Source organism: Vulpes lagopus, chromosome 21 (genome assembly GCF_018345385.1).
Source record: "Vulpes lagopus strain Blue_001 chromosome 21, ASM1834538v1, whole genome shotgun sequence".
NCBI lineage: Eukaryota > Metazoa > Chordata > Mammalia > Carnivora > Canidae > Vulpes > Vulpes lagopus.
Window position 1 is genome coordinate 26325044 of NC_054844.1, and position 25115 is coordinate 26350158.

Sequence of the window (25115 nt, forward strand, 5' to 3'; positions counted from 1 at the left end):
TTATGTAACAGTAAGTTTTTTTTTTTAATTTAACAGTAAGTTTTAAAAACTAATGTAATTTTAGTCTGCTGTAATTGAGGTTAGTTTTCTGAAAAACTGGGAAGAGGAGAGTCCCAGTCTAATTTGAATTCATATTACATAACTCTCTTTAACACTGCTTGTCATACTTACAAAAGAATAATTTTTTATTGGAATATTGGAACATATTTACAGGATAATGAATAAAGAGTTGAAGGGACATGAACATGTATAATATGAAATACAGTTGAAAGTATTTGAAGTAAGTTGCCTATGTGGAAAATTGTTATATGGATAAAAGATCAGAGTTATTTTGGATCATTATAGAACTAGGGTCGGTGTATTGAAACTAGAGGGAAACCTTTTAACCCAACATGAAAATACAGAGTTTTATTAGAGTCCACTGAATTGTGTGACATTGATATGAAATCAGGTGTATTAAGCCATTTCTATCTGTATAAATGGCTATTTCATATGGTTCAGTTTAATAAAAGTGATAGTGAATGAACAGTGTTACTAAGGTAACAAATTTCTTTGAAATAACCTAGTCATAACATGGATGGACAGTAATTTAATGGATAGTATATCTGTTTATCTATTATATATGTACATTGTGTGTGTGTGTCCGTGTGTGTGTACAAAATGTGGAGGGATTTCAAGTATTGGATGAATAATCAGATTAAGTGTCTTTTAAATTAATTTCTGATCCCAAGATTTTGTGATTCTAGAAATTGAATTGAAATTTGCATTTACTGTGCACTGAGTAGGAATTCCAGATAGACATGGACATGACTATAGTTGACATTGTCTTGACCTAGAATGTCTTCATTTGTCTAGATACATAAACATATCTTACTAAATTTAAAGACATGTTAAGACAATGTTTTATATAGTGGTGGGCAGTTTACTGCAGTGCTTAATAGGAATTTTTTAAAAAAACTATTTCTGTCTTTATATTGAGTACCTTTTCTTTTTAGACAAGATTTTATGTCTGTAAACCAAAATCCTGAATATTTTTCTTGAGACAGATTGTTTTCTTTTAAATATCTACTCTAGATAAAATTAATGCTTTGAGTAGTATACTTATTTTATTAACCTCCTGATGAAGTATTGAAAGTGGATAGCAGAAATGATAGTAAAATACTTTTTGTAGAAAAGTTATCTTGAATATTGATTTCTACCCACTAAATTTCTTCTGTTTGCTCAGAGATGTTTAAAATAATGTATATTCTGTTTTAAATAATAATAATTTTGGTGAGAAAAGGAAGCCTGAGGAAGATCTTTAAACAAAAGATCTCTGTAGGGAGGCCTGGGTGGCTCAGGGGTTGAGCGTCTGCCTTCTGCTCAGGGCGTGATCCTGTAATTGGAGATCGCATCTCGCATCAGGCTCCTTGCAAGTAGCCTGCTTCTTCCTCTGCCTGTGTCTCTGCCTCTCTCTCTGTGTCTCTCATGAATAAATAAAGAAAATCACTTTTTAAAAAAAATCTCCGTATTTAATCAGTTCTCTATCAAATAAGAAATTTAATAATTCAGACCAGAAAAGTATTCATGATTTTTGGTATCTTGAGATTAAAGCTCATGAATCACAAGTTTGATGTTAGATGAAGTATAGTTTTATTACCTGAACTCTTAAAGTTTGTTTCAATGGCCAAATGGTTATCTGAATCAAACTCTGTAATAATATTCTGCATTTAAATTCTCATCATTTGAGTATTTTCAAGGTCTGTTTCAAGAAACGGTGATTCATTAGGTATCTCAAAAGTTTTCATAGATGCTTATGAGTTCTCCATCTATCCTTATTAAGTCTTAGCCATTCTAAAGCCCCTAACACTTTCATAGTATTAAGGGCAAAGACAGAGGAAATAAAAAAGTAGAGTGAGGATTATAGTTCAGATTATAAATTATGAAATTTACCACAAGTAGCTGTCCAATAAAGCATGTACATTTACATTATAGAATATGTACATGCTCTAAACATTTTACTATATTAACTCATTTAGTATTTATATTTTACTTTAAATATTACTGGAATGAGAGAAATATACTACCTCAAACAGAACTAAATGAATAATGTAGTTATGCCCAAAATAGTAATCCTGTCAGCTCTCTTCAGAATAGAAGGAGGAAAAAAAAAAAAGAATAGAAGGAGGATCTGGAGTAAATAGAAGTCTCTAGAGTGCCAACAGCCTCCAGCTATTCCAGAGCAGCTCCTTCTGTTTACATTATTATCCTGTACTATCCATTTTCATTTTTTCCCTCAAATGAGCCCTTTTTCCTAGTAGCATATACTAGAGGAGTTCAGCTTCTGGTAACAACATGTGATTTTTTCAGGTCTGACCATAGGCAATTATAAAGGCTTTTTACCTGGCAGGTCTCACAGGAAAAATCCACACCTCCCACCCTAGACTTGGTATACAGCCAGTGCATTGTAGTATTTGAAGGGAGTTGTGTTCAAGTATTCAGGTCCCTTTAGCTAGCTGTGAACTTCATATATTTGCATTTCTAGCTCAGACACCTTCTTCCCTAGATTTCTTTACCTGGGGTTCTTGAGTACCTGTCTTCTTCTAGTGCCTCTGCTTAGGCCTCCTCCTTAGGAGGAAAAGAATCCTTAAAGATAGTTTGCCCACTCTGACTGACTTATTCAGTACATTTCCACTCCTCATCCTCATCCCCAAGGTCCAAAAAACACGAGAGACTTTGTTCAGAACTCCTCAAGCAGGGAAATGATTCCTACCTCTGCCCTGATTCATGTGGCCTTCACTTTGTGTGCAGTTTCTTGAGGGAGAGGAGTGGGCAGGGGAGGAAGGGAAGGGAGGAATCATCTGTTCTCTGGTTTTAGCCACTTGCTTATACTATCACAGTAAGTGATTAAAACCTTCTCTGTTGCTTTCATTCTGGCTGTTGCTGCTTAATCAGCATCTCCCATACTTCAGAGTCTCCGCAGATTGGCTGAGCTCCTGACAACACTACTGCCATGGTTGTCAAAATACAGTTGTTGGGTTAGCAGCTTCAAAATCTGTATTAGTTGGGAGTTGGTTAGAAATGCAAGTTCTCAAAAAAAAAAAAAAAAAAAAAAGAAAGAAAGAAAAGAAAAAAAAGAAATGCAAGTTCTTTAGCACTACCTCAAAGTATTGACTCAGAAATTCTGCTCTTAGGCCCATCAGTTTCTAACAAATTCTGCAGGTGATTCTGATATATGCAAAAGTTTAAGAACCATTAATAATGTTCCCATTACACATTGTTTTATGAGGCTTCTTTACCATCTATTAAGTTCCTGTATACCTAGATCTGTCTCTGAGCTGTCTCTCTACCTATCATAAATATCTTAGTATTTTCATACTATGTTTTATTATAATGTGATATATCTTAAATATTGCATGGCAAATCCCTGCTTCTTCTTGATTTTTTTCTTTTTTTCAATACTTTAAATATTTCATGCCACTCTTTTTTTAATTATTATTTTTTAGCGTGCATGGTTTCTAAAGAGAAGTCTACTATAATTTTTATCCTTTTCCTCTTATAAATAAAGTGGCTTTTTCCCCCCAAGATTTCCGATTTTCTTTGATTTTTTTTTTTTTTTGTCATTTGAATATGATTCACGTAGGATATGTTCTTTTCTTCTTTCTTTCTTTCTTTTTTTTTTTTATTTATAGTCCTTGGTATTCTCTATGTTTCCTGAATCTCTGGTTTTTGTTTCTCTTTAATTTTAGAAAATTGGCAATTATTACTTCAAATACTTCTTCATTCTGTCTTCTTTTGGTATTTCAATTGCACATATGTTATGCCTTTTAAAATTGTCTCATAGTTCTTGGCTGTTCTAGTCTCTGTTTTTGTTTTACATTTTTTTGCTTTTTCTCTTTACACTTTAGGAAGTTTTTATTGGCCTGTCTTCATGATTAGGATTCTTTCCTTGATTATGTTGAGTCTACTGATAAACCTATCAAAGGCATTCTTCTTTTCTGTCTTTCTGTTTCTAACATTTTCTTTTGTTTGTTTCTTAGAGTTCTCATCTGTACATTATTCTCCAATTCTTGCATGTTATCTACTTTTTAAGTTAGATTCCTCAACATTTTAATGATTTTTATTTCAAATTTCTAGCCTGTAAATTCCAAAGTCTCTGTCATATCTGAAACATTGTAGTGCTGTTTTTGTCTCTTTAGATTATGTAGCTTTTTAGCATGCCTTATAATTTTTTGTTAAAGGATTAACATGTTGTATCATGTAATAGGAATTGAGGTAAATAGACTTTTAGTGGAAAGTTTTGTTAATTTGGCTAGGAGTGAGTAGCTATGTTTAATGTTTTCTGGTGCCAGATGGTTCACATTCCTTAAAGGTCCTTCTCTGTGTTTCCCCTGTTGTCTTTGGCTTCCCTAAGAACTCCTCCTTAGGTAGAGTCTGCATCTTAACAGCTCTTTCAGCTGTTATCCACTATCAGTATACTAGAGCCCGTTGGTTTGGTGATGAGGTATTGGGGAGGGAAAACATTCTATAATCTTATTAAATTTCTGTCTCTTAGAGTATCTGTGACCGTCATAAGTGTTTGTTGGCATTTCTCCCTTTATGTGAGACAAGAAGACTAGAGGGGGCTGGATTCTTAGTCATGTCTTTTCTTAGGTGGAATACTTTATACGATTTTGATAAAGTCTTTTCACCTAAAGAAAGTCCTTTCTTATGGATAATGCTAAGGGCATATTTCACAATGGCTGTTTTTTCTACTCCCCTTGCCAGAGCCATGAGGGAAAATTTCTTGGCTTTTCACACTGAGATCCTGATGGATTTCTTGGGGAAAAAACCCTCACAATAGTGTGGGGAATCCCCTAAGACATCAGCTCCTAACTGTTCTCACTCCCATACTCAATTTCACTCAGTCTCAGCAGTTTTGCAAATTTACCATTAAGTGTGTTCTTACCAGTGTCTGTGTCCAGCAGTTTCTGGTCTAGGTAAGAAGATTTTGGCTCTGACTCAGTAGATTTGCCTGTCACTGTAGGTTTTGGGGTGACATTTTGCCTTGTGACCATTCTCTAATGGACCTTAGGCATCGATCTTTAGTTTTTTCAGCATTTTTCTTCTTTTAAAAATTAGAGTGATGATTACCAAGCTCTTTTTAGCTCATGCTGAAACCAAAAGTGTAAAAAATATATGTTATATTATTTACTTTATCAAATTTGTTTTAGCCATCAAAACTTTTCTTAGATTAAAAGCTTCTGTTGAAGACTTTGCTAACAAATAAGACCAATATAAGAATATAGTGTCTCTAGTTGAGGTCACTAGTATGGGGATGAGTTGAGTTGAGTATGGGGATGTCTAGTACTCCATTGGACATTTGAAAACTATTTGTCCCTTCTAGTAAACTAGTCAAAATGAGGGCTGAACCCTTTGTAACACTGTTGTTTGTTGGTCAAGCATTCTTTTACTGATGTTACTACTTAATATTATATTTTTGTTATATGATATGCTCATTCATGATCATTCACAGTGTTTACTATATGCCCTCATGTACTTTATAGAAATATAGTTTATTATAAAGGAAAAGAAAGGAGTATGTTGTATTTTAAAATATGTGCTTTATGTGACTCTAGAAAATAAATGTTCTGCTTGAAGAAATTCCCCTTATCTAGGGAATATGTTTATCTTGCACAAGGAACAGAAAGAGGCATTGTCTTTTTATTTTCTACATTGTTTTTCTAGATGAACATATAATCTTTCAAGAAAATATATCAAAGGTGTTGATATGATTATTTCATTTCCTATCTAAAAGATATTAATGATATGATAATCTTTCCCAAGATGTTATTCACCAGTTTTTATTTCATGATAATTATAAAGTTTGTGTGAGAAAATTGCCAGACCTTTCTTAAGTCTTCTTATAACTTGAGACTCTTAGAACTCTCAGCTAAATTTTGAAGAGGGGGCTGGTGTCTGATATATAATTCTTTTTATTAACTTTCCAATTTCTGTCATATATATGCTTCTGACCTGTGTTTCAACTGAACCAGTAATTTAGTCCATTACTGGTCTGTGTAAATCTTACCCACAGCTATTTCCCAAGGTGGTTTTGGGTCTAACGAGTGGTTGGTGTTGATGTCCAGCAGGAAATCTTGCAAACCAGATGATTGGTGTGGTTCAAACTGTAACCTTGTTAAAGTACTGGTCAGGTTGCACTTAGGAGTTATTTAATTAGTTTCCCAATAATATTTGTGTACAATTTTTAGGTGACCACTACTTTTTTTTCCTTTCATCATGGTTCAGAGAAAGACAGTTGCCTGTTGTTATCAGAGTCAGATATTAATCCAGTACTCTTTTTTCTTTAAATTACCTTTGGGCAGTCATTTTAATAATTACTAGACTTCTCTTGAACACTAGTATCGATAATGATACCATAAGAGCTTTCAATGTACTAGGCACTGTACTAGAAAGTTTTTTTTTTTTAACTATAAGAACATTCTCTGCCTCTAAGAAACAAATGTCTTATTATGTGAGACATAAAAATGAATTAGAATACAATATAATAAATAATACACTAGTGGCAGAAACAAAGTTCTCTGAGGTTACAGGTAAGAGAGTAGGCAGTTCTTCCTCAGTTTTAGGGAAGGATTAAAAAGGTGTAACATTGTAATGGGATTTGCAAGAGTGGCCTTTTACTGGAGGCAAAACATAAGAATACTGTAAGTAGACAGAAATAGTATGAGTTCAAAATTAACATAAACCATATATGTGTTTTTTTTCTTCAGGTTTACTGAAGTATAATTCACATACAGTCAAATCCACCTATTTTAGGTGAACCATCTTTTGAATTTTGACAGACTTCAAAAGTTTTACAGTTAACACCTAAATCAAGATTAAAAAACATTCTTATGACCTCCCCCAAATTTCCTCATTCCCCTTTTATCTGTATATGTATTTTTAAGAGATTTCAAGTAGAAGTTTTAAATGAAAAATTTTTAGCCTTACTTTTCTGATACTGAATAATTTTATCCAAAAAAGTATAATTTACCAAGAACATTTTTTCTAGTCTTCCACATTTGGGTTATTTTTTTTTTAAGATTTTATTTATTTATTCATGAGAGACACACAGAGAGAGGCGGGGGGCAGAGACACAGGCAGAGGGAGAAGCAGGCTTCATGGAGGGAGTCTGACATGGGACTTGATCCCTGGTCTCCTGATCACACCCTGGGCTGAAGGCAGCGCTAAACTGCTAAGCCACCCGGGCTGCCCCACATTTAGGTTATTTTGATGGGTGAGTTAGTAGTTTAATTTAGGAAGCACTATTATGATAGTTAATCATTTAAAAATGTACAGGCTTGTATTATTTTAAACCAAATTATAATACCTATTTCCATTAGGAAAAACGATGAAATTTAAAACCATAATATTAAATACACTGCCTTTTTTCTGTGATTTTATTTTATTTTATTTTTTTTAATTAACTTTTATTGGTGTTCAATTTACCAACATACAGAAAAACACCCAGTGCTCATCCCGTCAAGTGTCCACCTCAGTGCCCGTCACCCATTCCCCTCCAACACCCGCCCTCCTCCCCTTCCACCACCCCTAGTTCGTTTCCCTGAGTTAGGAGTCTTTATGTTCTGTCTCCCTTCCTGATATTTCCCAACATTTCTTTTCCCTTCCTTTATATTCCCTTTCACTATTATTCATATTCCCCAAATGAATGAGAACATACACTGTTTGTCCTTCTCCGATTGACTTATTTCACTCAGCATAATACCCTCCAGTGCCAAGTCATGACAAAGGAACAAACTGATGGTTTTAAAAAGAGATGGTGGAAATGGAACAATGAGACAAAATAGCTAAAATGAGGTTGTGATATACATACAACACACTTAATGACAATAGTATCCTGAATACATAGGATTTATTCTATTTTGTCCATCATTCTTCACACATCCTTGTATAATTTGCAAAAAGCGGATATATTCACTACCCTAAAGAAGCCCACAGTCTGGAATGGGAATCTGATTTCTAGGATTATATTTACATAAAACATTATTAGAAAAAACAGATATTCAATTGAATTTGCAATAAAGAAACTACTTATACATTTGGAAAGAAACCTAAGGTGATATACATAGATTCCACTAAATTTCTTTATATGAAAATATTATTAGAATTCACTCTTTAAATGATAATGACTGTCATTACAGGATAGATACTCTGTTAGTGATTTCCACTGTAATGAAGTACATATTTCTATTTACATTAAAAATTATTTTATACCCTTCTGTTTCTCTGTGAAAGAGAAATGTTCTGCCCATGCCAGGGGTGTCTTGTAATTTCTCAACTCTATAGTTGACTGTGACTTATAAGTGCGTCTAATCAGCATAAAATCATATTAAAAATTCCCAAAAAATCCCAAGTATGACATTTTTAAATCTATTAATTATTGATTTCTAATACTACATTGTGGTCAGAAAGTGATATTTATATGACACTTTATTTTTAAATGTAATAATTACCCACAATTTGGCAAAATTTTATAAATGTTTTATGTATGCTTGAAAACTGTGTATTTTCCACTATTGGGTTAGTGTTACATATATATATCCCTTTATTAAGCCTGTTATATTCAAAGTTTATGCCACCATGCTGATTTTCCACTGCCTGATCTGATTATGAAAGAAATGTATTAAAATCTTCTACTGTAATAATAGGACCACCAGTTTTTCTTTGCAGTTGTGACAGGTTTTGCCTTTTTTGTTATGAGGATATGTTATCATGTGCATATAAATTTAAATTATTCTGTATTCTTGTTATTTTGTAGTGATGTCTTTATTCTAGGAATTCCTTTTGCCTAAAAGCCTGTCAGTGATATTAATATAACTAAGTCTCGTCTTGGTTAGAATTTGCCTAACCCTCTTTACCATTCATTAATTATCAGTCATTTTTGGGTTTCAATATATCTCTTATAAGCAGGATGCAGCTGGATTTTTACTGTGAATATGACATGACAGTCTTTTTCTCTTAATTCGACTTTATTTTTTAGAGGTTTTATTTTTTTAAGATTTTATTTATTTATTCATGAGAATACACAGAGGGGAGAGAGAGAGAGAGGCAGAGACACAGGCAGAGGGAGAAGCAGGCTTCATGCAGGGAGCCTGACGTGGGACTCGATCCCTGGTCTCCAGGATCACACCCTGGGCTGCAGGCGGTGCTAAACCGCTGAGCCACCAGAGCTGCCCTATTTTTTAGAAGTATTTTATACTCACAGCAAAACTGAACAGAAAGTACGGAGAGTTCCCATATACCTCCTGCCCCACACATGTAAAACCTTCCCTACCATCAACATTCCACAGCACAGTTGTATATTTGCTGCCATCGACATCTATACCATAGTGGTGTCTATATTGATATATTATTATCATCAGAAGTCTACAATTTACATTAGGATTCATTTTTGGTGTTTTACATTCTGTGGGTTTAAACAAATATATAATGACATGTATCCACCACTGTAACATCATTTAGAATAGTTTCAGTACCCTAAAATTCCATTGTGCTTCAACCACTAATCTTTTTTACTGCCTCCATAATTTTGTGTTTTCCAGAATGTCATATAGTTGGAATATTACAATATGTAGCTTTTTCAGATTGATTTCTTTCACTTAGTTGTATCCCTTTAAATGTCTCCTATGTCTTTTCATGACTTGATAATGCATCTCCTTTTGTGCTGAATTATACTCCAGTGTCTGAATGTACCAAAGTTTATTTATACATTCAGCTACTGAAGGATCTCTTATTTGCCTCCAGGTTTTGGTAATTATTGATAAAGCTGCTATAAATATCTGTATGCAGGTTTTTATGTGGGCATATGTTTTCAGCTCATTTGGGAAAATAGCAAAGGGTGAGATTGCTGGATTGAATGGCAAGAGTATATTTAGTTTTATAAAAAAACTGCCAAACTGTCTTCCAAATTGACTGTACCATCTTGCATTCCCACCAGCAATGAATGAGAATTCCTGTTGCTCTGCATCCTCACCAGCATTTATGTTTAGTGTTTGGGATTTTGGCCATTCTAATAGGTGTAATAATGATACCTTGTTCCAATTTGTAATCCTCAGATGACATATGATTTTGAACACTTTTTCTTATGCTTATTTGCCATCTGTATCCTTGGTCAGGTGTCTCTTTTGGTGTTTTGCCTATTTTTCAGTCACCTTCTCCATGTTCTCATTTTTGAGTTTTAATAGTTCTTTATATATTTTGATTAGCAGTCCTATCATATGTGTCTTCTGCAAATATTTTCTTTTAATATACAGCTTGATTCCTTATTTTCTAGATATTGTCTTTATCAGAATAGATGTTTTAAGTTGTAATGAAGTCTAGCTTATACATTATTTCTTTCATGGATTGCGCCTGTGATATGTATCTAAAAAGTCATCACACACAATGTTTTCTAGATTTTCTCTTATGTCATCTTCTAGGACTTTCATAAATTTGTGTTTTACATTTGCATCTGTGATCCATTTTGAGTTCATTTATGTTTCTTTTGTACTTAAATTGTCAAGTGAAGTGTCTATCATGTTAATCATGATAGTTCTTATCATGTGTTTATATTTATCATGATAGATTTTTATCATGTTTATCACAGGAAGTGTTTATGATAAAAAGATACTGAATTTGATTAAATGCTTTTTTTTGCATCTATTGAGATGAAAACTGAAGTGGATAGCACTGGAAAGTCCTTCTGTATTTGTGTGTTGTTGATAAACTTTTTTTTTTTGTTTTTATCATAATAAACATTTCTTTCTCATTCTTGTAGTTTTACTACACATGTAATTCTGAGTTAATAGTAATTACCACTTTTATAGGCAGTTAATCATTTCTTTATGGGTGCTGATACAGAATCCCCTTTTGCTTTGAGTTCTGCTTTTTCACCATAATATTACTTGGCTTGAATTTTTAAAAGAACATTTTATGTTATTTATTGTTTTTTTTTTTTAAGATTTTATTTACTTATTCATGAGACACACAGACACATACACACACACACACACACACACGGAGAGAGAGAGAGAGTGGGGGGCGGGCAGAGACAGGCAGAGGGAGAAGCAGAAGCAGGCTCCATGCAGGAAGCCTGACGTGGGACTCGATCCCGGACTCCAGGATCAGGCCCTGGGCTGAAGGCAGGCGCCAAACTGCTGAGCCACCCAGGGATCCCTTTATTGGGTTTTAATATGGAAAATTGCTTCTATCTCATTCTCTCTATTATTTCCCTCCACAACTCTAATATATTAAACTTTCTTGATCTATCCTCAGTGTCTCTCATACTTCTCTAGCATATTTTTAATTTTTTTGTGTTTGTCATTTTGTGTAATGTCTTCACATCTGTCTTCCTGTTTTTATTTTTCTGCCTAAAATGAAGTTTAAGACAAACATTGAGCTTTAATTTTCAGTTAATGTATATTTCATTTCCACATTCCATATGATTTTTTCCAAGTAAATGTGTTCATTTTTATGGTGTCTTATCTCTTATACTGTTGACACTTTAAAAAATAAATGTGTTTTTTTGCAAATAATTTATATTGAGTCATTCTTGTGTGTGCTGTTTTTTTAAGGTCTGATTCTCCATAACTTTCTTCTCACATTCATGGTAGCTTGTTTCCTTGAATATTTTATGTTTTATATCTGTGAGATCCTTTTTCATTGGAATTTTAATTGTGATAATTCTTTGATGCTTAGGTTCAAGGTCTATTCTTCTATGGAAGAATTATTTTGCATCTGACAGTCCTTCAGGGGCAAAGTTTTAGTTATGGATATTTGAGATACATGATGCACTGAAATTTTTGCCCTAAACCTACAAAGAAAGTAGCATGTAATTATGAATTATCAGGGAACCTCCCTCCCCTCACCCCATGCCCCCAACACAAAACAAAAACCTTTCAGATCCTCTTTGTTTTGTGGGTTTTTTCTAGTTTATCTACTTAGAGCATTACCTTTCAGGCATTGTAGCTTTATACAAGAGTGTCCTAACTTTTCCTCTTTTAATCTCCTAGGTTTTGTTTCTGTTTGTAAGCATGGTCCTTTAAAAACAGAATTCTAATATTTTAGTATTCCTCACATCTCCTAAGAACATTCACTGTATTCACAGCTTGCTTACTTCCATGAATTTGTGCTTTTTATCAGTTTTGCCTGTTTACTTAACTGTCTTATCAGCTCAGTAATATTCAAGGGGATGTTTTGTATTTTTTATCCAACATTTCTATACTGAGTTTTCCATAGTATATTTTGTGTGATGTAACCAGAAAAGTATAGAATTCACTTTTTATTTATCTCTTTGTTTAATGTAAATGTAAACATTTGGTGTTATTAATGAGCTTTAATAATTATATTCATAATTATTTTAAAATTGCTGAAATCAATAAATAGCCTGGCAAGACAATAATGGTTTAAAGTACCATTTTCCAAAGCATACATCTCAGAGTAGATATCTAAGATATTCTAAAACATGTTAATGAAACACTCTTAGGAAGTCATGTGTACTTTATTCTTATATAGTGGTTTAAAATACTCATCACCTTAATTAAAGGTTCTACCCCAAAGTAGACAGCTTTTAATCAGTCTTCTTCAATGCATAAAACTCTTTTGAAAGAGAGTATCTATTAAATATGTAGAGAAATATGAAAATAGTGATATAGCAAATAAATGTAGAAGAAAATAAGTTGGTCATTAGCGTGTTGAAATGACTTGAAGATAAATTAGATTGGAAAAGAGTATGTTTGGGTTAGATTTGAGTTCCTAATGGCTTATAAGATTATACCATAGGCCAATAGGGTCAGATTTGAGAGCTAACATTAAATATTTACCCACAAAAGTATACCTAATCCAGACTTTCCCATACGCCTCTGTTTTGCTGTACCTTGTGTAATTTAACAAAAAAGAGTAAATTCTTAATTTTCACAGCTTTTAAATTTTTTTCTAAAATGTAGACAAAATGCATGTTGATTATTTAATTAGTATTTTAAGCATACCTTAGTCCTGTCCATCATTTCTCCTTTACAGATCAGTTATATTCCTACTGCGATTTTGAGTACTATCCTTTGTCTATTGAATTTATTAAAATTATAGTAAAATTTTAAAAGAATAATCTGTCCACCAGGTTCCCAATTTCTTGTGATCCTTTTCAATATTTATTCAAATACATATAATATTACATAGTTATAATAATGATGATGGCCTTAAATGATCTTACGGTTTTTCTTCAAGTAATGTATTTTATAAACATTATTCTATCGTACTGCATAAGTTTATGCTTAATGACCACACGATACTTCTTTTATAGTTGATATACTATCATTTGTTGTACTGCACTCCTTTGTTGAACATTTTTTAAAGTTTTGACTTTTGCACTTTTATAAGGAATTTTATTTTGTGCATCTTTATGCATGTTGTTTTTATTCTTTTGCATTATAAGCAGTCTTCTGTTTTTGTACAAGATGTCTTTTTTTTAATTTTTTTTATTTTTTATTTATGATAGTCGCACAGAGAGAGAGAGAGAGAGAGAGAGAGAGAGAGGCAGAGACACAGGCAGAGGGAGAAGCAGGCTCCATGCACCGGGAGCCCAACGTGGGATTCGATCCCGGGTCTCCAGGATCGCGCCCTGGGCCAAAGGCAGGCGCTAAACCACTGCGCCCCCCCAGGGATCCCAAGATGTCTTTTTAAACATATGCTAACACTGATTAATAAAGTTACCTAATTTAAGAGTTTTCATTCCCCAGACATCTAAAAATTATGAAATCAGTAATTATACCTTATTTATTTTTTTATATATACTTTACCTTTATAGATAGATTACTCAATTACATTATTTAAGTATTAGAGATCTTGTGTAGACTGTCCTTAGTTCAGGGACTGTCCTTAGTTCAGCGAATAACCTATTAAGGGCAATAGTTCTTTCATTTCAACAAATTTAAGATTTCCATTTTATCATAATTGCATTTTTTTTAAAGATTTTATTTATTGATTCATGAGAGAACACAGAGAGAGAGGCAGAGACATAGGCAGAGAGAGAAGCAGGCTCCATGCAGGGAGCCCGATGTGGAACTTGATCCCAGAACCCCAGGAATATGCCCTGAGCTAAAAGCAGACGCTCAACCGCTGAGCCACCCAGGCATCCCAGTAATTGCATTTGTTTTATGAAACATATGCTCTTATCATTTATGTCAACACTTTTTTCCATTATTATATATATATAAAATACATATGTGTATTATATATTTATGTATATGTGTGTGCACGTGTACACAAACACATAAAATATGGATAAAACTGAATTTTTGATATAGGAAACACAATGCAAACAATGAGAGCTATGCTCCTGAAACTGATTTTTGTCTGGCAGATCCTCATTCTACATAAATTAAAATATTCTGTCAACTTACCTCTAAAAATAGTCTATTTTTGGGATATTACTGTGCAGAGTATAAAATCAACAAGCATGAAGGAGGTTATAAAATCAACAAGCATGAAAAATTGAGAACTAATTACATAGTATTTTTTGATGATAAATTTTAGGAGTAGGAAACACAGACTAGACTTAAGGACAGTTAGTATGATATCACTTTGGTTCCTGGAAAGTACTACATCAGTTGTAGTATGCTCTTTGGGAAGTGAGCATAAATCTGTTTCTTTTTTTTCTTTTTTACCTAGGGGATTATCTTAAATACATGGGTCATTTATTTCAAATGTCCATTTGAAAGACACAGTTATGTTGAAACAAGCTTATTGTATTGTGCTTAGGCAAGTGAAAGGAATAATAAGATTCCGATGCATTTTCAAAAGCTATTTCACTTGAAAATGGTTGAAGCAGAAATATTCTACTTAAATTTAGGATTGAGACATATACTCTGCATTTAATAATAAGTACACTATCCAAATATAGAAACCTCGTAGTAGGAATATAAACTAGTCCTACCTTTTTTTATGTTGATGTATCTGTCACTCCATTTGTCTCATTCTTTTTTATTTCTCCCTTAAAGATCTGTTTATATAAGACGAATAACTTATTTGTTTACATTTCTCATACCTATTAGAAATATGTCTATTTAGGTGAAATAAACCTAGTGTAGCTTATATTAGAGTTTTATTTTATTCAGTTTAAGAAGTTTATTGATATTATTGGGCTTGTGGTAACTGCTTTGAGTAGATTTAATCTCATAGTTTATCTTTTTTAGGTTTTCTTTCTAAACAATATTTAATGTGTTGTCCCATGAATGGGTGAAATGTCTGCGACTTACTTTACATTAAAACATTTATTAAATTTATTCAATGTCCGTAAAGTCATGTTAAACAGAGGCATATATGAGCTTGTGCTTTAAGACTGCCTTACCAGACTGCTTGATCTTGTTCAATGTCTGTGCTTAACGAAAATGAAATGATACTTCTTGAGTTTATAGTACAGAATAGATACTACACACACACACACACACACACACACACACACACATCCCATGAATAATATAAGGTGAAGTTTGTGGACCTGTGATAAATAGATAACTGTCCTGAACATGAGCTTCCATGATTGCTTAGTCTAAAATTTAATATACAAAACAGTGTCCGTATGTGATTGTGATTAAATCTCTTTACAATATCTCTTGTGACTCAAATTCCAAGAAAGAAGAGATTTTTAAATATTTTTTACAGGAATCAAGTAAAAACCACATAACCTCCGTATTTATATTTGCCTCTGCATCAAACATTTTTCACTCAGAGGAATTTACTCCAAAAGGAGGAAAAAGCATAATCTATTTCTGAATGCCTTTTGTTTTAGGCTAAATTTCAAAGGACTTTCCTTGAGACCCTTATGTGAAACATCTACTCTATAAGATAATGGAACTGTTTTGTTTGCGTTTATTTTTTTCAATATCATAAAAAAAATTGATATAAATTTTAAGAATCTGTCAACAGAATATTTTAGATAAGCCAAAGATAGTGAACTCTTCATGGTTCTTAAATGAGATTTCTTGGTATATATTTTAATTAATTTTCATAGTGCCTTTTAAAATGCTATAGGTGGTATGTCTTGAAATTCTAATGAAAGTTACTCTGTGTGTAGAAGTCATAAATACTTGGACAAGAATCTTATGATTGAATATTGCCATTTGGTTCAATTTTGTCTATGAGTTATGTAACAAATGTGTCCAGAACATCCCCACCTTGGAATGGACAGCTAGTAAGGTGCAGAAGAAAGTATTTACCATTCTTCATACCATCAAAAACTATGTGATTCATTTCAAGGGTGCTGGTACCTTGGACAATGAAGGAATTCTATATTGAGGCGGAAAGTGGGAGTAATAAAACAATCCCCAAATATGCTTCATACTTTATTTTAGATAGAATAAAAGAAGGCTGAAATCTTTTTGGCCAAGCTGTTTCTTAACATTTAATCTCTAGTTTACTGTGATTACCTGAAATAACCTCTGGCCCAAAGAGGAAAGGCATCCCTACCTTTGGCAGACTCTTAAGACAACGAACAAACCTCAAGTCCAGTGCACTTTCTACTACAGTCTTATAAGGGCTGCAAAAAGAGCCCTAATCATGTTCCTATTTGTGCAGATAATAGTAGTAATATTTGAAAAGGAGTAGTAGGGTATCAGAAGTAGAAGCAGCATTTATGAAGATATTCAGCATACTTAGAGTAATGAAAAAAAGTGAGATACCATTTCACAGTTACTAAGTTGACTATAATAATAAGGAAAAAAAGGAAATAACAAATGTTATAGAGGATGTGAAAAAAATTAGAACCCTTGCACATTGCTGGTGAGAAGGTAAAACAGTGGAACAATTATAGAAAACAGTTTGGTGGTTCCTCAAAAAATTAAAAATAAATTATGTGACCAAGCAGCTCTACTCATAGGTATATATTCAAAAGAATTGAAAAGAGGGACTCAAATAGATTTTTACACATGAATATTCATAGCAGCATATTCAAATAGTTGAAAGGTAGAAACAACCCAAGTGTCCATCAACAAATAAATAGATAAAACAAAAGTGGTATATGTATACAATGTAGTATCATTCAGCCCTAACCAGGCATGATGTTCAGATGCATAGTACAACATGAATGAGGCTTGAAAACATTATGCTAAGTGAAATTAGCCAAACAAAAAGATGACTACGATTTGATTCCACCTATGTGGAATCTCTAGAATGGGCAAATTTGTAGAGATAGAAAGTAGATTGGAGGTTACCAGGAGCTGGGGTAAGAGGCCAATAAATCATTGCTTAATGGGCATAGAATTTCTCTTGGGGATTATGAAAAAATTAAGAAATAATGGCGATGATTCCATAGCACTGTGAATATAATTAATGTCACTTGTCCATCTTGAAAAAGTTAAAAAAAATTTTTTTTGTTGTTGTGGGACACCCAGGCAGCTCAGTCAGTCAAGCATTTGGCTCTTGATTTCGGCTCAGGTCATGATCTCAGAGTTGTGGGATTGAGCCCCACATCAGGCTCTGTGCTGAGTGCAGCATGTGCTTCAGATTCTTTCTACCTCTCCCTTCCCCTCTGCTCCACCTCACTTGCGCTCACATCCTCACTCTCTCTCTCTCTCAAATAAAATCTTTAAAAAAGAAGAAAAAAAAATTTGTAGTATATATTGTACCAAAATAGAAAAATGGAAGTAGAAGTAGTAGTTTGTAGTAGTGTAATAATAGTATCTAACAATTTAAGATCTTCTATTGGACAGGCACTGTGCTAAAGTATTTATATGTATTAACTGTATCTTTCTATCACTGTAAACATGTTTTATCACTACAAAGTTCATATTAGTAAATGAAAGGCAAGAAAATTATATTCTGATTCTTGAGAATTCTATGGCCATTTTGTGTTTAATTGCTATCTCTTCTCTTAAAGGCACTTTTTAATTTTTTTATCCTATTAAGTTTCTTTCTGTTGTTTTAATTAACATGCAGTGTTATATTAGGTTTCAGTGTAAATTATTGTGATTCAGCAATCCTATACACTGTTCAGTGTTCATGATGATTCAGTGTATGCTATAGTTATATTTTTTTCTTCTAACATTTCACTTAAAATTTGTATATTGTAGTTTTGAGGGAGTGATTCATTTATTTATTTATTTATTTATTTATTTATTTATTTCCAAAGCATTTTTGGTACCTAAAAAGTTATTTTGAAATGAGAGAAAAAAATTGGTTGTTAATGTATTCTTTGAAGACTTTTTTTTCATATAAAATGGTTCAAGAGAAATATAAGAAGATGGTATTCTTGATTCATGGATTGTCTATTAGACATTAATGTTCCTAAGGGCATGCTCCCTAAAAACTAGTACAGTATCTGGTGTTGGTAGGCACCAGGCAAATATTTCTTGCATGAATGGCTGAACCAAAGGCGTTAGTGAATTTATAAATTTATATATAGGTACAGAAATTATGTATAACTTATAAATTTATATACAAGAGTAAACATAAACATAGGATAATTTGATATAAAAATAAGGTATTAAAATATGTAGTTGAATTTTTACCATAAAGATTGATCATCTAAACAATTTTAAGAAAGGAATAATAGAAAATCAACATGTACAGGATATTCAAATTTTTTATCAAAGTTCTTAACTCTAACAACTAAAGATTACTTACAATACTTACAATAGATATGATGCTATATCATAAACATTTCCTGGGACCCCTGGGTGGCTCAGTGGTTGAGCATCTGCCTTTGGCTCAGGGCATGATCCTGGGATCCCAGATCGAATCCCATGTTTCTTCCTCTACATGTGTCTCTGTCTCTGTCTCTGTCTCTCTCTCTCTCTCTCTCTCTCTGTGTCTCTCATGAATAAATAAATCTTTAAATAACAAAAACAAAAACATTTCCTGTATTTCATCAGTTCATCAGAACAATCCTATAAAATGATTTCTAATCCTCATTTTTCAGAAGATTATACTGAATTTCAGGTTTAAAAAGTTGTCAAATACCATATAACTAGAGAAGAGCTAGCAAGGAGAGCTAGTATTTGAATCCATGTTTTTATGTCCCTGGGCCCATAGTTGGTGCTATTATTCATTATACCCAAAATATAGCAGTATAGTCATGGTCAGATTTTATAGAGAGGTTTATTCTATCTCAAGTCTAGAAATAGGAAAGACAGCAGTCATGTTGAGAGCAAAAATACATTGCAACCTTAATTTATATTGAAATAAAACAATTTGAAAAGTTTCAAGTGAAATGTCTACAACTACTGCTTTTAGTTTGGGATCTTCTTTTTCCTGGATTCAGGTACTCTGTGACAGGAGCAAAGCCATGATTATAAGATTATAATTTAATAATATTCACTGAAATAAATTGGTATGGATTATAAAATGTTGTTAACTATATTTTAGTGAAAGATATTTTCAAAATTATTATTGAAAAAGGATGTTGACATTCCTTCTGATGCCTTTACTTTTTTTTTTTTTAAGATTTATTTATTTATTCATGAGAGACACAGAGAGAAACAGAGAGGCAGAGACACAGGCAGAGGGAGAAGCAGGCTCCACACAGGGAGCCTGACCCGGGACTCTATCCCTTGTCTCCAGGATCATGCCCTGGGCTGAAGGTAGACACTAAACCGCTGAGCCACCCAGGGATCCCTAAGGTCTTTATTTTTGAGCAGCAACTAATCTTTTCTTTTATATATAAAAAAATCATTTTCATAAGTGAATTTTATTACATTTTTTTTATCAGCTGTTTGACAGGAAGTCTAGTTAACATTTTTGAATACCAGATACATTACATATATTCACTTAATTCTCATAAATGTGAGGTTGGCATTACTAGCCTTACTTACATAATAAAAGGACAAAAAAGAGGCTTAGAAAATTTTAAGTTGTAGCTTTCATAAGTGAAAAACTAGTGACTGACTCCAGATCTGTCTGATTCCAATGCCCATGTTTGAGGCAAACACGATAACCACTACACTATGGAAATAAGAGTCCAATATCCATATTAATTCTGATGAGGTACACTACCTCCCAGGGAGATGTCCCCAAATATAAATGTAATTGAAGAATACCTTATTTTCATCTTCCAGAAATACATAATGCAGTTTTTATCATTGTGGTTTAAATATTAATCTATTCTTTCAGAAAAATCTCTTCCCTGAAAGTATGTGTGTTGTTGAGAAAAAGAAAATGTGTTAGCTGATACAGGCTTTGATTGCTGAGTAAAGTTTTTGGCTCACTGTGTATATTTCTTGGGATTCCAATGGGAGAGATTCAACTATCTAAATATCCTACAACTACCTCAATAAATTTAAAAAAAAAAAAAAGTTTATTTGTCAAGGATGAGTTTTTCCCTTCCAAGTTTTTGTGGCCTTGCCATCTCTGTTACCTTCCCTTTAGGGGCCAGATGTGGGAGTAGGGGGAAAGAGACATACCGTGACCAAAAAATAACTATAAGGCTAGGTGAAGAGTATAAATGTGTGACTGAAACTCAGAAAGTCCAAGAAGCAGTCCAGAGAGATGGAACAGAGAGAGCCCTTAGTTGTATGTTGATTCTAGAGAATCTAGTATAAAGATCTGTGGATTTTGTATTCAGGCCTCCTGGGCCCCAGTCTCAGTTTAATTATTAATTAGCCCCATGAATGTAAGCAGATTATATAACTGCTCTGAAACTCAGTTTGGAAATCTGTCAGATGTAACTAATAAGACATTTTGGGTTGTTGTGAGGATTCGCAATAATACTTGTAAAGTTTCTAACACGGTGCTTTAAAAAGTGATTCTAAATCTCAATAAATATGGTGAATTAAATATACTCATCTCTTCTACCTCTCTGTACCTCTCCTCCACAAAAAAATTGTGCACACAACACACACACACACAATGATAGTAAAAGGGACCAAAACGAACAAAAACAAACTAACAGGGATGAGATACAGGGACCAAAACGAACAAAAACAAACTAACAGGGATGAGATACAGGCAAGTGGCTAAAGAATTGTAATCTTAGCCCACTGAGGTGAAACCCATAGGAAGCAAGCCGCTATGTCCTGCAGAACCTTAGAGTGCCTCAGGAAATAGGTGCACGAGGGAGGGGCTGCTTAGCTCTAAAAGCAGGAGGAATGGTTGAAAGTCTCCATGCACATCATTCTTATTCAGATACTTAACTATACATCCTAGTAGCACAAAGGAGTAATCAAACTCAAAAATCTGACCTCATAAAGAGCAGGAGTAAGGCAGGGAATCAAAACTGAGAGATTAAACCAAAATCTGTTTTACCAGTCAGCTTTTTACCCACACCCCCTTCAAGCATATCATACCAGTGAGAAAATTGGGGATTTTTTTTTTTTTTTGTAGACAAAAAGCAGCTTTAAGAAGAAGGTGCTTATAGACCTGACATTTGGGAATTGCCACCATAACCATGAAAAAAGCCAGCTTTTTGCAGTTCTCGTGAAGCTCCTCCACATACACAGAATTTCCTACCAGCATTTTCATGTCTGAGATGTTAGCATGCATGGACTGAAAAACATGACTAAATTTTGGAAAAACATCCTAAATGAGAAAATTACTGACTCAAACCAAAAAAAAAAAAAAAAAAAAGGAACTTTGAAGAAACTTTGAAGAGATAATGTGGAAATAGAAGGGCCCTTGCCCCCTCCCCCATAACTATAATCCGTGCATTCAAAAAGAAGAGAAAGAACAGAAAAGATGCAACAAAAATCCCTGTTTTCAAACAAGGAGAATGATGAAATAAACAGCCATGATTGGCTCATAGATACCAAGTATTGTTGGTATCCCTGTGACAACAGTGGCACAGTGTCCCTGGCTAGTTGATATCCAGTCAATGAGCCTGTTCTCCAGGAGAATCTGCCCTGTCCTTTGTCCTACTATTGTTAGCAGAGGTGTAATTTGGCATTTTCTTTCTGGAATAGTTTGAGGGCATGCACCAAAATATAAACCATACTCGATCATCAACCTAATACCACCCCTAGGAATATTTCACAAGGCCATAATTGTATAAGTTGGCAAGATGCATGCACAAAAATCAAGATTTTTTTTAAAAGGGAAATATTGTAAACATACATATGTATAAATAGGACATGTGAAATGTATAATTAGTGTAATAAAAATAATGGCATAATTATGTTTATATAGAAATAATAGTCGAGTTCAAAAACACTATAGTAGTTATAAGCTTATTATATAAAATGTTTACGTGGAGCTGTATATTTATGTAGAGAGCCCTCCTGAAGGATGTTTGCCTTTGGGTGATAAAATTCTGGGTGATTTTCACTACTTCTTTGCATTTTTCACAATCAGCATATGAGACTCTTATAAAAATAATATATTTTATGTTTATATTATTCTTGATTAGCTACTTGTGGGTTATTCATTTTATAAATTATGTTTAATTTTAAGAGTTAACTTCTCACATGCCAGTCAGTATCTTTCTGAATCCTCTCTCCTAATATTAATTGTTTTCAGAGAAGATCTTATTTTAATGTTATTCTGAAAAGAACAAAATTAGAAGTATAGATTAGTAAAATTCTTTTAAAGCCTAATGCGCGAGGCTTTACCTGACATACAGCTTTTAATAAGAAGCTTTTAGTTACTGTGTAACATGTAGGTAAAACTGAGGCCACGTTTAGTTAGTAGGTAATTATTCCTGTTGATAATGAGTATACTGATACGATTATTGCTAAAGTGATTCATTAGAGACCTGGCAATTTACATAGCTTTTCTAAGGCCCAGATCTAAGGCCCAGATGGTCTGAAACAGAGAAGAGTATTGCCTGATTTAGCAGTTTGTTGGGAATATAATGTATAACTACATGTAAAGCTCTTTAACAATGCCTGAAACCTCAAAAATGCTCCAAAAATATTAGCTATTTATTACCTATATGTATAAGAAAAGTCAGTAACCTAGTTATATTTTCTCAAGTAGATCAATGATTTTACTTAGAGTGTATTTTACATAGGATTCTTCTTTCCAATGGTAATATTGAGTGTATTCTTTAGAAGATAACTCAAAAATAGTCTTCCATCATAGTGTATTGTCAGAATGAAGAAATAATGTTCAAGAATGAATTTTCTAAACATTGTGTTGCCATTTTAGGTAACCTACCCTCCTTAACTAGTTCTTGGGCCACTGGAGAAACTTGGCCTACTTACAATCAATGACAATGATTTCTATTATTCTGACTTATCAACATAACAATTCTTTTTAAGAAGAAATAATTTTCAAAGTTATTAATGACTCTGAAAAGTTTATTTTTTAGTTTAATTCTAATAGTTTTTATTGGTTCAGTTTCGTTATGTTTACTCCTATCCTCAATGCCTAAATTGAATGTTTTTGGCCTCATTCAAGAATTGTATTTATCATTTCTAAATCTAATGATTTGCCTAGTATACCATTTTTAAACTTTTTCTCATGTGTGTATTTTAAGTAGGATTAGGTATTTTTTTTTTTTGATTCAGTGATATTTGTGGGCGTTTAGACTTACATAGAACACAAAATTAAAGTCTCAGTATATAGCATATGGTAAGTCTGCTGATGTGTTAGCTGCTTTTCACAAATTCATGTGGTACCAATAATTTCTCATAATCAAGTCATGATTTGTATCACAGTTTGGGTGTGTTTTAAATGGAAAAAGATCTGTGATTTTTCCTATTCTTGAAAAATAAAGGTAAAAAGTAACATTAAAATTAAAAATAGGAATCATATGTTCTCCTAACTAGACATGACTATTTTGTCACTTATTCTTCATGTAGACTGCCTCCCTAAAAGATATTTTAACTCAGAACAGCTTTGAAAAACAGAGATCCATTTTAAAATATTGGGTATTCAAATAAGACCCTATTTAAAGGAAGCTTCAAAATCAGAGAAATCAATGAAAATACTTTTCTTTAGCTTTAGTAACTGAATGAGAAATCTATGTAAGTAGGAATATATATTTTCTTTTTTGTTTTGTTTCCTCATAAGAGCACTGTTCCAGAACAAGTATCTTGCTTCTCTGTGTTGAAGATATTGAGGCTACAAAAGTTGAATTATCTTAGAAAACTCTTAATTCCAAATGCCCAATCCATGATAATTGGCTTATGCTTATAGGTGCTCTTTTGCTAGCACATTGCAGTAAAAGTAAATGCATGAATTCTGCATATTGTAACATTGGCTATCACATAAATTCCTTTGACTGTTTTGATTATTTTCTGAATCTATAGTAAAGACGTGGAGTGAGAATAATAATAAATCTTGCATTTTTTTTAACAGTGCTTTACTAGAAACACAAATAATATGATAGTTGTTCATCAAATAAACATTTGTTATTATCTGATTGCTTCTTTTGCTGCAAATTAATAATTTTAGTGAGTAGTTTTTCTAAATTTAATTTTAATTAAAGACATTTTATCATTTTCTAATTCATTTCCAATTTGGAATAATTATGCTTAAGTTAGATCCTGTGTCATATACTTAACTGAGTTTGGGGCCACGAAAAGGTCTCTTGGCTGACTGGCAAAAGGTGAATTCAATGGCTTTTTTTTCTTGTAAGTCTTAGTTTTAGCAATCTACCCATTGTTTCCTCTAATGACTACTTCCGTACAACCAGGCAAATGAATTCCACCAGTGCTCTCCTTGTTGGTAGATTATTGGTCTCAGAGCCATAATCATAATTTATTTATCTTTCCTTGTAGCATCAGAGACTCCTTGAAATGCTAGATACAGAGAAGGAACTATTAAAAGAAAAAATAAAGGAAGCTTTGATTCAGCAATCTCAAGAACAGAAGGTAATACTTGACGTTTGTTCAGAGTGTAGAAAGAATGTGTTCTATTACCTCAAATAATTACCTCAAATAATACATTAACTGTCTACCCAACTGTCTTATCATTTCAGGATATACTGGAAAAATGTTTGGAAGAAGAAAGGCAAAGAAATAAAGAGGCATTAGTATCTGCTGCAAAGGTATTTCTATCTGTAATAATGGGTTTCTTTGTAAGTAAGTGGAACTTAAAAACTGAGTTCATGGGATCCCTGGGTGGCGCAGCGGTTTAGCGCCTGCCTTTGGCCCAGGGCACGATCCTGGAGACCCGGGATTGAATCCCACGTCGGGCTCCCGGTGCATGGAGCCTGCTTCTCCCTCTGCCTG

At 33.2% G+C, this 25115-nt stretch overlaps 1 protein-coding gene across 3 annotated transcripts in view; it reads left to right on the top strand.

Annotated features, from left to right (window-relative positions):
• CCDC91 (coiled-coil domain containing 91) overlaps positions 1-25115 on the top strand; it is a 328037-nt gene that overhangs the window by 224000 nt on the left and 78922 nt on the right. For all 3 annotated transcript variants that reach the window (XM_041735811.1, XM_041735813.1, XM_041735812.1), the window contains 2 exons: positions 24663-24755; positions 24863-24931. In XM_041735811.1, coding sequence (XP_041591745.1) covers positions 24663-24755; positions 24863-24931 — 162 coding nt within the window. The remainder of the gene's footprint in view (positions 1-24662; positions 24756-24862; positions 24932-25115) is intronic.